Source organism: Tenrec ecaudatus, chromosome 1, assembly GCF_050624435.1.
Source record: "Tenrec ecaudatus isolate mTenEca1 chromosome 1, mTenEca1.hap1, whole genome shotgun sequence".
NCBI lineage: Eukaryota > Metazoa > Chordata > Mammalia > Afrosoricida > Tenrecidae > Tenrec > Tenrec ecaudatus.
Genome location: NC_134530.1, coordinates 245,219,204 through 245,235,428, shown reverse-complemented (window position 1 = coordinate 245,235,428; position 16,225 = coordinate 245,219,204). Strand labels below are relative to the sequence as shown.

General features: G+C 42.2%; 1 protein-coding gene across 1 annotated transcript; it reads right to left on the bottom strand.

Moving 5' to 3' along the window:
• Positions 1-2,013: 2,013 nt before the first annotated feature.
• FAM177B (family with sequence similarity 177 member B) lies at positions 2,014-8,609 on the bottom strand. The gene is made up of 4 exons (XM_075542653.1): positions 8,442-8,609; positions 7,632-7,698; positions 2,482-2,579; positions 2,014-2,184 (listed from the first exon to the last, which is right to left on the bottom strand). Exons 1-4 carry the CDS (start codon positions 8,607-8,609, stop codon positions 2,014-2,016), a joined length of 504 nt encoding a protein of 167 aa, XP_075398768.1.
• Positions 8,610-16,225: the final 7,616 nt, after the last annotated feature.

Below are 16,225 nucleotides of genomic sequence, written 5' to 3'. Positions count from 1 at the left end.
TATAAAGAGACTTTTCCCCAGCTTTGTCTCCCCCAAAGACATGCCAAACATTAGGGGCTTTTGTTAGCATATGGGGGGGGGAGGTCAGATGCTCACAGACATCCTCCCTGAAGACAGTCAGTCGGCAGACTACAATAGGCCCCACTCCCTGCTGTTAAGGACAATAGGCTACTTCTCTTTAGAGGCCTGCAGTCATTGATTTGGTTCCTGGAGGTGGAGTTTACACCCTACTGATAATGGTGCCAGGGAACAGGTTCAAACAGGCTCTGTGCTATCAAAGTGAGGCTGCCATCTTGAATCTAGGATCTGCCCATCTTGCCACATGTATACCCCAAGTCCCTCCTCTTCCTATTACATGGATACCCCTAGATCACCCTCCTCCCATTACTGTACTACCTATAGCACAACCCTTTCCTATGACGTATTTCTTCACCTGTCATTAGGGGGCTTGCATGTCCCCAGAAAATATAAAAGCCTTGGTTGGCATTAACTATCGCTCTCTCCACGTGGACCACCAAGTGAGACTGAGGTGAGCATGCTACCATGAAATGTGTCTGACTCCATTATTTCAATCTCTCTTTTACCTCTCATGCTCTCGATGACTTTACTATAATCTTTACTTATTATCACTGTATAATTGCACCTACCGGACCCGTGATGATGTGTTAGGGGCTGACTTCCCCTTGCAGGTCCCGACCCCTTTCACAGGGGTTGCTGGATTCATAACAGTAGCAAAATTACAGTTATGAAGTAGCAATGAAAATAATTTTATGGTTGGGGGGGTCACTACAACATGAGGAACTGCATTAAAGGGTTGCGGCAATAGGAAGGTTGAGAAACCACTGGGTTAGATGGTCTTTCATCATTGGGATTTCTCTCCACAGTGACCCTCATTATTTGGAAGGGTAGCCCCGGCTGCCTCACAACATAGAGCTTTCCAGGAGGCTGTGTCACGTTGGCCAAAGGAAGTCACAGGGTCAAAACCAGCATCCATATGGGTCAGACTACACAAGGGATGAATTTAAGAGGGGATGGTTCTTTGGGGGCTACAAATGTAATAGTCTATCACAACCTTTCATTCATTATTAACATCAAATATCCACAGTTTGAAAAATCGTTTCACACGTATTAACTCATTTTGTCTAAGGAACAAACAAATGCTATCCTTGTTTTGTAAGAAAGAGGGGCTCAGAAATTGGGACACTTAAGATCACACAGCTAGGAAGTGGGAGGACGGATACTCTGCCTTGGGCCTTCTCACTGGAAAACAACAGAATGTGTTCTTGCTATTACATCATCACGACCTTCATAAAACTTTGTCTATGACATAGGTTTTATGTTATCTTGCTATAACTGTCATGTTTTATCATTCCAGGTTAAAAATACACAAACAACCTTTCATTAATTATTAGTATCAAATATAAAGTAAAATAGAAAAAAATCATTGTTTTCCCCCAGTTCTTTTTCTGCAGCTTAGATAATTTCATTAATTGATTGATTGCTAGGAAAAGCATCTAATTCTTAAAGATTCTGAAAAGAACCTTGGCATGTAGCCGTTAGCAATGTTTGCTTATTATAAAGTTCAGAAGGATATACCTCATGCCAAACCCTAAAAAGGGATTTAATTAAACTCTGTAGTGCCCAGGCACTTTCCTAAGGAGCAGAGCTTCCTGACTACACCATGGCCCCCAAAGCCAAGGCATTGCAGCCCCAAGCTCCCAGGCTCAGATTTTCATAAAAGGCATTTGTGCAAGTGCACTAATAAACCAAGGAGACTCAAGGAACTGAGGGAAGTTGGGCTCCCAGCTTGTAAATAAAAATTCATATTGAGAAAGAATTCAAAATGACTTGGACTGCTGCTTACAATTCTGGATGCTTGAGAAGAAATCACCAGGAGATTGGGGTCACATCTGGCTCAGAAGTGCTACCTGTGATGCTGTTACCATGGTAACCACTTGTAAAAGAAGAGAGATACAGAGAAACCACAGCCACTCTTCCCATCATAGGCCAGAGTCAGTGACTAGGCTCTTCTCCGGATGAGGTGCTTCCCTGAGGCAGGTCCTCTGCAGTGTCCTCTTGTCGGGTTCCGTACTCAAGGCCCTGAGTCTGCAGGTGACTCTTCTCATTAGGTCCTTCAGCTGACAGAGCCTTGGAACCATTCCTTCCAATCTCCCTGTCACATTCCTGCTGAGGAGAAGCATAAGGGCATGTTTAATTGTACAGCCAAAAGCTTCTGAGTGCCCGCCTTATAGAGATGCCTTGTGAGAAGTTTCTCCGCACAGCAGTCTCAAGCACCACATTCCGTCACCCTGTATGATGCATCCCCTGACACTGTAATTTCTACAAGAGAGGCAAGTAAGGGGTGCTGTGAGGTGACATGCAAAAGAAGGCAAAGTCATTCTGACCAGCGGACCTGAGCCCTCTATAGCCCTAAAGTCTGCCCATCTCAGGAGCCTATGTCCCCATCAGGATGCCACATACCTTATGTTGTGTTCTGTAGTACTCATTTACCACATACTGGTATTTAGGTTGATCAAGACCAAAGAAGATAGCAAATCGCCCACCAAGGAATTCACATGCTAAAGGAAAGAGAAAACACTTCTGTTGACTGAAGGGATAGCTGGAGGTGCAGAGAGTTTAACTTTGTCTACATTTAATTCTGAAGTTCCGTTCCTGAGCAGTACAGTTAATATGCTGAATTGCTAAGCGGGTAAATAATTGGAACTTTGAGTCTACCCAGAGATATCTTAGAAAAGAGACCTGGTGATCGGCTTCTGCAAGATTAGCCGTCAAGAACCTTAGTGAGCACAGCTCTGATCTGACACACCTGGAGTCACAATGAGTCAGAAATGACTGGTTTATTTTATTGATGTATTGTAACACTTTGCTGACTTGCTATTTCAAGCCCAAGCTATCCCATGCAGTGGGCTATTTTTCTGCAATGGAATATGAAATTGAAATATCTAAATAAGATTCAACAGACTTTATTTATATATCATGAATAAAAATGTAACTTATTACATATGCTTAATTTTAATTTTTCCCCTGGGTATGGTATACTGTATAGCATTCACCTACATATACAGTAAATTTTGCAAACTGACCAAATTTCGCTGTGCTTTCCTGGGCAAGAGCCAAGTCTACATACACTACTGGAATTTCACCACCCCACCCCAATAGTTACTTTTTTTTTTTCTAAAATGAGACGTTTTAAAGCTCTAAAGGTGAATCTGTACATGGCCCTCTTCTAAAGATACAGAAGGGCTGCCAGGTTTCCTGTTACATTCAGTTGAATTATCAGTTACCATTTTCTAGCTGTTTCTAGTAGGAAATGTTTGTATTTCTTTTTTTGTAAGTTACAAATGCTTGTTGTTATTGTTAGGTGCCATCAAGTGGGCTCTGACCCATAGTGACCTTGTGCACAACAGAATGGAACACTGCCTGGTCCTGCACCATCCTCACAATTGTTCCTATGCTTGTACCCGTTATTACAGCCACCGTGTCCATCTCCTTAAGGATCTTCCTCTTTTACGTTGCCCCTCTACACTGCCAAGCATGATGTCCTTCTCCAGGGACTGGTCTCTCCTGACAACATGTCCAAAGTATGGAAGACAAAGTCTCACCATCCTTGCCCCTAAGGAACACTCTGGCCATACTTCTTACGAGACAGATGGATTTGTCTTTTCAGCAGTCCATGGTATTTTTTAAAAATTCATTTTACTGGGGGTTCATACAACTCTTTTCACAATCCATCCATCCATCCATTGTGTCAAGCACATTTGTACATTTGTTGCCATCATAATTCTCAAAAAATTTGCTTTCTACTTGAGCACTGGGTATCAGCTCCTCATTTTTTTCCCTTCCCTCCCTGCTCCCTCCCTCATGAACCCTTGATAATTTATAAATTATTATTATTTTGTCATGTCTTATACTGTCCAACATCTCCCTTCACCCACTTTTCTGTTATCTGTCCCCCAGTCCATGGTATTTTCAACATTCATTTCCAGAACCACAATTCAAATACACAGATTCTTCTTTGGTCTTCGAAAAATCATTGTTGCAGTCAATGTTAAATGTATCGAATAAGGCAGACGTGCCCAAAAAAGAGGCTACATTAAAAACACTGCTTTATCCTCTTGCGCAGACACAGCGGTAACTGCTGGTCTGTTTGGTTGACTCCTTTCAGATGGTTGTTGCAATTCACCATGCACATAGACTTTCTTAGGTTATATGTGGATTTCATAGCAGCTTCCTGAATAGCTGAGCGCATGCGCACTGGCCTTTCGTCTTGCTACAGATCCTTTGGTTCTCAACCTGTGGGTCGCGACCCCTTTGGGGTCAAACAACCCTTTCACAGGAGTCACCCAATTCATAACAATAGCAAAATTACAGTTATGAAGTAGCAACGAAAATAATTTTATGGCTGGAGGCCATAACATGAGGAACTGTATTACAGGGTCGTGGCATCAGGAAGGTTGAGAGCTACTGCCATAGAAAGAGAACAATGGGTCCTTTGTGCAAAAGTCATTTTTCCTCTTTGCGGGTTCTTTGGTTTTTCTTTCAGTAATTTTGGCAAACCATGCTATTCCCTTCCAGTGTCCCACAGTCCAGTGTTGTGATTTTTAATAACATCTCACCAGTGGGCAGGCCGCTTTAAAACTACCTTGGTAAACATGATGCCAAGAACCAAGAAAAGGCCCTAACGCAGAGAAATAGACTGTCTTGTAACTCTACCTCAACCTGCCAAAATCTCAAAGTTGCAAATGTAGCCAGTCTCACTTCCACAAAGAATCCTTACTAGATCCCATCTTTTATTATTTTTACCCAGATTACATATTCTGAAGTCGATCTTGCCTTTCCATGGTGAGGTCACTTCCTCAAGTGAAAACCGCTGCTCGGGGCGGTAGGGAGACTGGCCTGTTGGACCACAGTGCCCCGAAAGAGGTCTGACTTTGTGAAGTGTGACTTTGCTAGACTGTGCGGAAAGCTGGGTGCTTCGCGCCATGGACCAGCTGACCCGCGATCTTTCCATTCTGCCTTCTTTGTTTGTCTCATCAATCTAAGTAGCCCAAGAAGCTTCTTGATATTTCTATTGATAACTTCTGTCTTTGGTAAAGTTTTAGCAGAGGTTTAGTGACATTTTTCCATTTGGTGATATTGGTAGTTAGATTTTATGTCAACTTCTGGTACCTGTGTGGAGGAAGGCGTGGAATCCAACCTGTCAATCAGGTTGCGGCCTGATGATGCCTCCCTAGGGGTGTGGCGTTTTTATAGCTCCCTTTCTCTCTCTGCCCCATTCACCTTCCTGCTTTCTGGGACTCTGTACCTGCCTCCAAGGGCAGCCCCATGTGGGCCTGGTGATCTCCTTCTGCAAACCCCCCACTGGAAACCCTCAAAGCATTCACCTACTGTGACACTCATGAAGGTGAAATTAATTCAATGGCAGTTAGGTCCTGGTTAGTCTCTGGGGACCCCAGGCAGAAGCACACTTTTACGCCACAGTTCTTTTTGAATCCCAAAGGAAGCCGGGAGCTCCGGTGGCATAGTGGTTACCCACTGCTCTGCTAATGGCGAGGCCAGCAGTTTGAAACCACCAGCTGCTCTGAGAATGAAAGATAAGACTTTCTATCCCCAGAAGGAGTTACAGTCTTGGAAACCCCCAGGGGCAGTTTGACCTTGTCTTAAATGGCTGCTATGGGGTTGCTGAGACAAGATCAACTCGATGGCAGTGAGGTTTTGAGTGAAATGAAGCTGAATTCACCCAATAGCCTACCCTGTCATCCTGAGCCAAAGCCCAACCTGGAAACCCCTGTGACCTCCCTGTTCTCCTCCTCCAACCAGATCCTTATTTACTTTTAAATTAATTCCCTCTGAAGAAGTCCTGATGGGACAATAAGTTACGTGCTGGGCTACTGACTGAAACGTCGGCAGTTTGAACTCACCCAGGGGCTCCACGGGAGCAAGATGAAGCTGTCTCCTTCTAGAAAGACTTAAATCCTTGAAAACCATAGGACAGCAGTTCTACCCTGTTCTACAGAGTCACTGGAGTCAGAGTTGACTCAATGGTAGTTGGTTGGTTGGTCATTTTCAGTGGTTCCCTCTGCCCTAACAGTTCCTCTCTTCAAACAATCTTGCTGTAACTAAAGCACAGGATTTTAGGAGACTGTATTGCTTCTGTCATGATACTGTGGTCAGGGGACAGTCTGTCGTCTCAGTGTCTGTGACATTTCAAGCCACCCACCCTCCAGCTTTATGTAAAAGCACTTATTCCTTGGAGGCTCAGATTATTTGATTAAGTCACCCCCAGCATCACTTCTTATTATAATTTAAAGACCCTCTGATCGTTCTACTCCAGTTCCCAAACTGGCCTGAGCCTAGCATACCTTGATAGCGCCAATATGGTGTTTCCTCCATATATCAACATCCCCATGTCTTTCAGCCCACAATCCCTATGCTTTCCTATGCTGGCTATTGTGAGAACACATTGTAATGAAAAGAAAAGGGTCACATTAGGAGTTCCTAGATACAGTAGGAGAAAAATATGAAATAGAACTCAAAATCATAAAAGATACTAGGTTTACGGGTCAGATAGAGACTGGTAGAAACTCCCAAGACTATGGGCCTCAACCTTCAGATCAAGAACTAAACGCACTCTCATGTTAGAATAACCAGCCATTTAAGGTGGAAAGGGCAGCATTTACTCAAAGACAACGTTCAGAAAGTTAAGGAAGAGAGTAATGGAAACAGGCAAGAAGTGGCATTGAGGAATTGAAATGGATGAGTTGAATCAGAATGTGTATGAATTACTGAATGTAAAGTGTGATGTGCTTTGTAAACCTTAACCTAATTCACAATTTAAAAATGTCCTTAATTGCAATTAATGGTATGCATACTGGTCTGTACCATATGTCAAATATTGAGGCTATGGAAAGCAGAGATTGTGCCTTTTGTCTTTATGATCTAGGATCTAGCACAGTGCTGGGCACATAATAGCGACTTAGGAGATGCTAAACGAATAACTGAAGATAGATGCATTTTGTATCTTCTCAGATTTAAAAAGTGATTTTCCCCATCATACACTAAGCATATACGAGTTAGAAAGAAATTAGTAGTTAGATGTTGCAACTTGTGTTCAAAGTTGGCAAAAATTCAACAAAATAAGATTTCATATTCTATCTATTAAAAGCAGTCACTTAAGCCATTCATCACATTTCCAGGAGGGACAAACAAATTTTGTGTTTATAGTAGAGTGACTATGATGAGGGGACTTGGAGCTATGTCCTATCACATGAGTTTACAAACTTGGAAATTCGCTCCACAGCAGGTGTTCTGCTCGATGGGAGAAGCATCTGGGCTGGTTTTGTATGGCTCTGGTAAGGACAACTAGGAGTGCCTGGAAGAGCTTTCAAAGAAGACACGTTCTGGACTGCCACAGAAAACCTATTAACAAGAGTGGGCAAAGGATAGAAGCATCTGTTTGAAGATGGGAGCTCCGGTGCCACGGAAATGCCCAAGAACAGGCCTGAAGGTCACATCATCTCTTCCGCACAGTCCTGTGGAGTGGATGAGACCATTAGAAGCCCCCGTCTAATGTATTTATGCTACAAATCGATTCTCTTAGCAGTACTTACCAGAAAGTGAGGTCCTTGCTATTCGCCCAGCCCAAAACCATAGGTAAGAACCCCAGGAACGTTTAGCCTGGGGTCAAAAAAGGAAGGAAAGGCAAATACCAAGGTGAGAGAAATTAAAAACAAAAGTGGTGATTTTAGTCTTTAATGTGCAGCTTTCAATATGCTTGATAATATGTTCCATATTCTCTCTCAGAGATGGAAAAACTAAGATTGCCAAGATTACAACGTGACGATTCATGGACTAGAGAGAAACTAAAGATGTGGCAGTTATAATGTATGTCAACTTGAACCTGTGTGAAAGTAGGGATGGAGTCCAACCTATCAATCAGATGAGACTTTCTTGGGGATGTGATATTTTTATAGAGACAGTGAGAAGTTCTCTCTTTGCCCCTTTACTTTCCTCCTCTCTGGGACCCTATGTCTGCCTGCAGGGGTGGCCCAATATGGGCCCCCAACCTGGAAAGCTGTTAATGCCCTGCCATATTCCTACCCGACCTTGGATTCATGTGACTGCACACACCAACCTGTGACCTTCCCACTTCATCTTTCTATGGCATAGCCTGTGAGTCTGAAGAGGGCTCTGGGTAGCACTGACCTCATAGCCTCGAGTTTGGACTAGGATGGGATTCTGTCCTGATAGAAAATTACTTACTGATAGAAAGTTATTTTTTATACATATATGAGTGTTATTAGTTTTGTTTCTCTAGCCCAGATTAGGCTTAAAACTACGTGTGTTTTTTTACAAACCTTTTTGTTTAAGTAATCACACATTCAACCCCCAGGTTCCTAATATTGATACTCTAAGCTTACAGGGTCAAGCATTGGATTCACTCTCTGTTCCTCTTGTTCGTCTTCTTCCTCTGTGCTGTATTCTTCCATGGTATCTCCATCGGCAAAATGGATGATCCTTTTGGGAGTAGTCCTTTTAGAAGATCCATTGTTCTCTACTTGTAACTGCTGGAAATTGTCTCTTTTCATAAGGGAAACAAAGCAAAACAACTATTAAATGAAAAACAGACACCTTAGGGCAAATTGCTCAGGTCAGCGGCAACTATTTAATGGGAGGTGTCTAGTTAATATCCATGGATGGTACAGAGAGCTCAGAGGTAATCACAGCTGAGATCTCATTGATCTTTCCAATCCAAGAGAGGGATATCAGTTCTGGAATAAAAAAGAGAAGAGGCCCAATTAGTTAAAAAAAAAAAAAAAAGGGCAACATTGACTCTTCAAACAAAAATTTAAACAGCATTCTCGTACTTCTTGTTAACTACAAACCCTCCAACTGCTCTTGAGAAGAAGTCATCCTTCTGCAAGTTTCTCATTCATGACAATAACGTTGAGATCCAGTGTGGGTGGGTTAGCATGCAAGTTTTACATGGTGTAGGAGAAAATATTTTCCAAATGTTTATCCACTAAAGGACTTCAGAAGAGCCCTTGTGGCACACTGGGTAAGTGCTTGGCAGCTACCCAAAAGGTTGACAGTTCGAACCCACCAGCCACTCAGAAAAAGATGTGACAGTCTGCTTTCGTAAAGATTGACAGCCTTGGAAACCCTATGAAACCGTTGTACTCTGTTCTGTAAGGTTGATATGAGTTGTAATTGACTCAGTAGCAACAGGTTTGGGTACTTACATATAAGGAACTATTACAATTCAATAAGTAAAATATTAACGACTAAAACATGGGGAAAATACACTTGGCCAAAGAAGTCTTTTGGTTTGTCTTCAATTGTGATTTCAGCAAAAGTTTACAGAGCAAATGGGTCTCCAGGCCATGATGTCTATGTATTCTGTTCATGTGTGTGGTACTGATTGCTGCCCCCACAATGTCACAACTCTTGTCCTACTTCTTCCCAGTGCTTACCATTTCCTATCAGCCTTCTTCCCTTCCCTTCCTACCTCTGAGATTCATCCTTCGACAAAAGCTGCCCTTTTTAAAAACTAAGGTGGATTGTTCTAGGAAGTGGAGACCTTCCTGCTGTTATTGTTAACCTTATAGGTGCACCTATCAGTTAGCTGAAATTAAATCAGTGAGTTCAAATCCAGATTTGAAGGATTCTAATGGCCATAGTTCAAGGGATTCCACCAGTTTTTATTAGACCAGTAAATTTGATCTTTAAAAAATATTATTTTCCAGGGATTTCCCATATTGTTCACTTGTTTAGGCAGGACCTTTTAATATGATTCCTTTTTAGAGCAGTAGGGAGTAGGCACCAGGCCCCAAGTAGTGCTTCTAGTTATGGGTTGGTGGAGTATAAGCATTACTCTCATTAGTCTTTTGGACTAATTAATTCCATGAATCTTTTACTTCTTTCACTCTTCTTTGCTCCCAAAAGGAGGAGACTAATTCTTGCACCTTAGATGGCTGCTCACAAGCTTTTTGGAAGCCCATTGCTACTCACCAAAGGATGATGTAGAACACGGTCTTTGTAGACAATTGACTTTGATATCCAGGAGATTATGGTTGTGAGACCCAAGCCCATCAATTCTTTCCCTCGAGGCACGTGGCTATGGCTAAGCCATTTTCATAACTTTGCCTTCTATGTGTTCCACCATATTTGTGGACAGATTTGCAGTACATGTAAATACGTATGTAGAACTATTCTCTGTCAAGTCTCTTTATAGACATATATAGATACAGATACACAGATCTTCCTTGGTGTAGTCTCATTAGCCTTCCCACTCCTACTCACTTTGAATGTCTATATATTCACTTATAGATTATTGTTTCCACTGTTATTGCAGAATTGGGGAAAGAATAGTATTTACTTCTTTTGTCTTTAACACTTGTGCTTCTTCCAGTGTCTACCTTTTTTGTGCTGATTTACCTTTTATTGTGTTTCACTACCTTTAACCCAAGTTAATATTTGTGTACCCTCTAGTTCATGATTTCTACTTCTTTTTCCTCCCACCCATTGTACCCAAGTTAGTTAGTTTATTGTGCCAACCTGGCCAAAAAACACACGTGAGGTTAATTGACGGGCGGGAAGATAAATAGCTTGGTGAGCCTCTCCTTTCAAGATTTCTCGGGTCTCTTGCTTTGTGATGATCGGACAAGGGTGAAGCTGCCTTAGCCAATTCCCTGCTTCAGCTGGTAAGGCTTAATTCCTGCAAGACATCCCCAAGGAGAAGCCACATGGCCCTACCCCGATGCAACCCAGGGTGCTGGAGCAGCTGTGTGGAGACCCCTGCCAGCACAGAGATACTCACATGCTCACTGATCCGACTTTCCTCCTGCAGTCAGCATCATTGCATCTGTTTTGTGAGATGGAGGAGGACTTTGTGGATTGGTGTCGGACATGTGGGTTAATGTTGGACTTGTGGGCTTGGGCAGCACTGGGTTGGGATGTTTTCTTGATGCTCACTTAACCTTTATATAAAACTCTCTCTTATACTTGCGTTTCTGTGGATTTGTTTCTTTAAAGTACCTAGACTAACACAATACCCTTCAAAAAAGTATTCTTTCTGTGTATAAATATTTTCTTGACATTGTACAGGAGTGGTCTCATACAATATTTGTCCTTTTTTGATTGACTAATTTTACCCAACATCCTCTAGGTTCATCTGTGCTGTCGAGTATTTTGAAGATTTCTCATTATTCTTCCCTTGTGTGTATGTACTATAGTTTCTTTTCCATTTATACACTATGGGACTTAAATTATTTCCATTTTTTTCCATTTTGAATAATACTATGACCAAGTAAGAAATATGGCAGTGGTGGAATTTTTGAGTTATATGCTGTTTCTATTTTCAACATTTGTCTGTCAGTTTGTTGTAGTGGTGGCCTGTGTGTTACTGTGAAGCTGGAAGCTATGTCACTGGTATTTCAAATACCAGCAGGGTCATCCAGAGTGAACAGGTTTCATTTCCCCCCACCCTCTCCTTTGAATTTTAGTTTATGCTTGTTTTATGTTTAAGGTATTTTTTTGTAAATAGCATATTTAAGGGTGGTGTTCTCTTATTAATTCTATTAGTCTTTCTTTTGTAACTAGTAAACTCCATCCATTTGCATTCAACGTTGTTATTGATAGGTATGGGTTTATTGCTGTCATTTAAATATGTTGGTATTGGTTTCATTGTTTATGATGTTTTTTCTGCTTCACTTCTTTTGTTTATAGATTTTTCTGTCAACGTGTCCGTTGCTGTTTTTTGTGTTTACCTCCCTGTTTAAGAGAATTATATGATTTTCCTCTTTTTCTTTTGCTTTTGCTGAGGTCTTAACTTTTTCTTTGACTATCATTTGACTTTTGTGGTCTTCTTGCCAAAGTCAAGATAGCTTGTTATCTTTGGGGAATGATTCAATAACTTCTCTGCTAGACTATTTATTGTCAAGTCTATTTCCTCTATTGTTGTTGCTGTGGTCATCTCCATTGACAAAATGTTGTCTGTCAGGTGGGGTGGGGGGATTGGAGCAGAGACCCGAAGTCATTCTGTAGATAATGGAACATCCCCCCACAGAGCGGTCGCAGGGAGGGGATGAGTCAATTAGGGTTCAGTAGAGCACCGATGGATCACACAATATACCTCTGGTCCCTTGAGGCCTTCTCACCCCCCACTATCATGATCCCAGTGTTGCTTCCCACACCAGCTAGACGGGAGCATGTACATAGGCATAGGCAAGAGATGAAACTCACGACACATGGAACCCAGGAACAGGAATGGTAATAGAGAGAACAAAAGGGTACGGGGAAGGGGGGAGGAAAGGTGGAGAGGGAGGGGGTCACCGATCACAATGAATGGTACATTACCACACACCCTCATCCAGGGTTAAGAACAGCAGAAATCAGAGGGGTATGGAGAAAGCAGTTGGTGTGATATTTGAAAATAATAACAATCTATAATCTATCAAGGGGTCACGAGGGTTGTGGGGGGGAGTTGGGAGGGGGAGCTGATCCCAAGGGCTCAATGGAGTTAATGTGTAGAAAAGAATGATGGCAATATTTGTACAAATATGTCAGATACAACTGATATATGGATTATAACAAGAGTTGTAAGAGCCCCCAATAAATTATTTTAAAAGAAATAAATGAGGAAAAAGAGGGAAAAAAATGGATTTTTACCACACACAAAATAATGTTGTCTGTGCTTCCTTATTTGGGTTGATAGGGTTCTGTTTTACTTTGTGTACTACTTAAGTAGTGTGTTTTCTTCATAATACTGCATGACAACTAGGTTGCTATCTGTTGTTATTGCTATTGACTCTAGGCAAAGAACTCCTGTGAATATTTTTTTGTAAGGGTGGTCTTTTTTTTTTTTTAAGTTTTGTGTGTGTGTATGTTTTAAGTTTCTTTGATTTTTACTTATCTGAAAATCATTTTGAGGGGTCATATTTAAAGGATAAATTTGCTGAGTATAAGATACTTGGTTGATAGTTGTTTTCTTTCAAACTTTTGAATATATTAATTCATTGCTTTCTTGCCTGCATATTTTGATAGGAAAATCTGAACTTATCCTCATTGGCTGGCTTTTTTATGTGCTTGCTTACCATGTGGCTCTCAAGATTGCTTCCTGTTCTCCGAGGTTAGAAAGTTTGATAATGATGTGTTGTGGTGATTTCTTATAGGATTAGCTGTGTTTGGAGTTCTCTGGGATTCTTGAATAGTCACTTTGTGTACTGTCATGGTATTAGGGAAGTTCTCTTTTAATATTTCTCCAACCATTTTTTCCATGGATAATATATCTTCCTTCTTGTTTTAGGCCAGATTGACTAGAGAAACAAATCCAGAGACACTCATATATGTATAAGAAAGAGCTTTATATTAAGAAGTAATTATTTATCAAGAAAACAGCCCAGCCCAGTCCAACTCAAGTCTGTAAGTCTAACACTGGTCCATAAGTCCCTCTTCAGACTCCCACCGCCACATGCAATGATCCAGAATGCAGGAATATGACAAGTTGGTGGTGGGTACAAAGATGTGTGGATCCAATGGCAAGTGGCAATATCCTCAGGGCTATCCCAGCAACCAGCAGGAAGGTGAAGGCAGAGAGAAGGGGGTGGGAGGTTCCCAGACCCCTTCCTTAGGAGAAGGCCATGCCCACAGGAGGCACCATCAGGCTGAGACCTGATTGACAGGCTAAAGTCCACGCCTAAACTTTTATTTTATTTTTAACCTTACACTTTCATATATCTTCAAGTTGACATGAAATTATGTAACTACTATATTTCTGTTCTTGGATGTTTACGAAATGTAAATAGTTCCTTTTGATAGCCTCACATAGATTTCACAGGGTTTTTTTTCCTTTCGGTTTTTGGTCTTTTTCATAGCTTGATCTTGTATTTTCGTTTCCAAATATTTGTTTTTGAAATCGCTGATTCTTGATTCCATTGTTTCAATCCTGTTTTTTTTTCTTTCAAAATGTCATACAGTTCTGATATTTTAGTGTTTGCCTTTTGAATTTCTATTTACAGTTGTTGAATTGTTTCCAGTCGTTCATTTGTTTTGACAGATTGTGCTTGCCTTGCATTCCTGAGTGCCTCTGTGAGCTCGTCTCCGTTGTCCATTATTCATGTCAAAATGTTTCCCAGCCTCTTACAGCAGATCAAGATCAGTGCCCTAAACTCCGCTGGGGTGATCTAAAGCTTGCTCCTCCTCTAAGACCTGCTCCAGGTTTAGGTCTACATGTACTCCTGTCATGAGTTGTTTTCCCATGTTTCTGGATGTGTACCGTGATTGGTTATTGCTTCCGAAGCATGGCATGATTTTTGTTTCTGTTTTGATCTCTCTCTGGCCACCTAGCAATCTCCACACACTTATTGCAGATCTCGCTGGGACAAAGGTGACCAGGCAGTCCAGCACTAGCCTACCTCAGTAGGCCCCAGAGGCAGGAAGAAAGTAACCATTGCTCCTGTCAAAATCCTTGTTTCAAAGCTGGCTCTCAAGCACCCAGGGACCGTTAGGCAATAATCAGTACACCCCACACGAAGAGAGAGAGAAGAGAATATTCCAAACACGGCTTACATAGCTGCACTCAGTGACTGTGTCAGAGCGAGGACCTGATTCTGTTTGAGTGAGGTCTGACAAACAGGCAGGTGGTATCATTTTGAAACCGGGGCTTGAGAGGAGACACCTACGTTCTCCCACGTTGATTTATCCCCTGACACAGGGCCACCTGGATACACACAATATCTGGGTTGGCTTACCTGCTCCATGCCCAGGGAAAATTCAACCATAGTCCAGTCCCTCAGAGGTCCAACCTAGTTTTGAGAATCATCCCCCTGTTGATCTGATTTCCCCCCATCCATCCAGAATGCCACGGGCATATCCCAACTCTCTCAATTCTATGGCGCTGGAGCCAGTGAAGTTTCCTTGCTGAGTTTGGACTCAGCCCCCTCCCAAGTATATTGGGGGAGAAACGTTAGTGTCTTCCATGGTATGAGCTAGGGGAGGGTGTGGAAAAGAGGCATAAGACTCACAGCTGTTCCTGGAGAGAAAGATGAGGCTGTCTGTTCCTAAAACGTTTACAGTGTCAGAAACCCAGGACAGGGTCACTAAGATTTGGAACTGACTCAATGGCTGCGTGATAGACATCGTGCATGCGTGTGTGTATAGAGCGTATATACATAAGAAGTGCATACAAGAGTTTTTCAACAAATGTGCGGGTCATAGAAAGATAATGGGCATGGCTGGCCCTACTATGAGACATGGTGCCCCTCAGTGACTAAGGGCGATACAGGGGACAGCACCGGAGACACAGTGTGGGAATTGCACCTGACCTGATCCCACCGCACCGAGGCAAAGCACCGGGGGAGTGCAGTGGAACAGCAAGGGAATGGAGTGGCAAGGTCCCCAGGGAATGCTGAAAGTGGACTTTGGGGCCAGGGCGTGGTGCCCCAACAGACTGGACTGGAAAATGCTCCTAAGGGCCAGCAAACGATCCTTGAACGAACTACAAGCCTTTCTTTTGTGAAAAAAAGAAAGAAAGAAAGAAAGATAATGGGACCTCTGTCAGTTTGTCTGACTGTGGGGACTCGAAAGTTTCTGTAATCTATGCCACTGGTTTAAATATTAGCAGGGTTATCTATGGTGGACAGGTAGCTGGAGAATTTCCACACTCCAAGACTCAGCAAAAAGGCCTGGTAAGCTACTTCCAAAAATAAGCCAATGGTAGCCACTTGGAAGTGAACAAAGCATTCTCTGACATACTGAAGGATGATAAGCCCTTCAGGTTAAGGCCACTCATATGAGGACTGCTTCCTCCAAATAGAGTGGGTCTTGATGACGTGGGTGGACCCTGGCCTGCTGATGTGGCACAATTCAAGATGGGAAGAAACAGCTACAAACGCCCATTAATAACCCGAACATGGAATGTACACAGTGTGAGTGAGTCCAGGAAAATTAGAAGTGATCAAGATGAACTAGCACATGCAGATCAACACCGTGGGCATTCGTGCTCTGAAATGCACTAGTGTTGAGCATTGCGAATGAGCCCACCATCGAGTTCCTAAAATGACAAATTCAAGAAAAATGGCATCAAGTTTTGTGTCATAGAGAACATTTCAAGATTTATCTTGAAGTACAATGCTGTGTGTGATCTGATACTAGCTATATGTCCTCTACGGAGATCTATTTCTATGACTCACATTCAGATTGACAC

Excerpts from the sequence above, each read along its gene's own strand:
- FAM177B (XM_075542653.1), bottom strand. The coding sequence starts at position 8,609 with ATGAAAAGAGACAATTTCCAGCAGTTACAAGTAGAGAACAATGGATCT. Across the intron at positions 7,699-8,441 it reads TGAATCCAATGCTTGACCCT|GCTAAACGTTCCTGGGGTTC; the intron begins GTAAGCTTAGAG and ends TTTTGACCCCAG. Across the intron at positions 2,580-7,631 it reads AGCAAGGACCTCACTTTCTG|CATGTGAATTCCTTGGTGGG; the intron begins GTAAGTACTGCT and ends TCTTTCCTTTAG.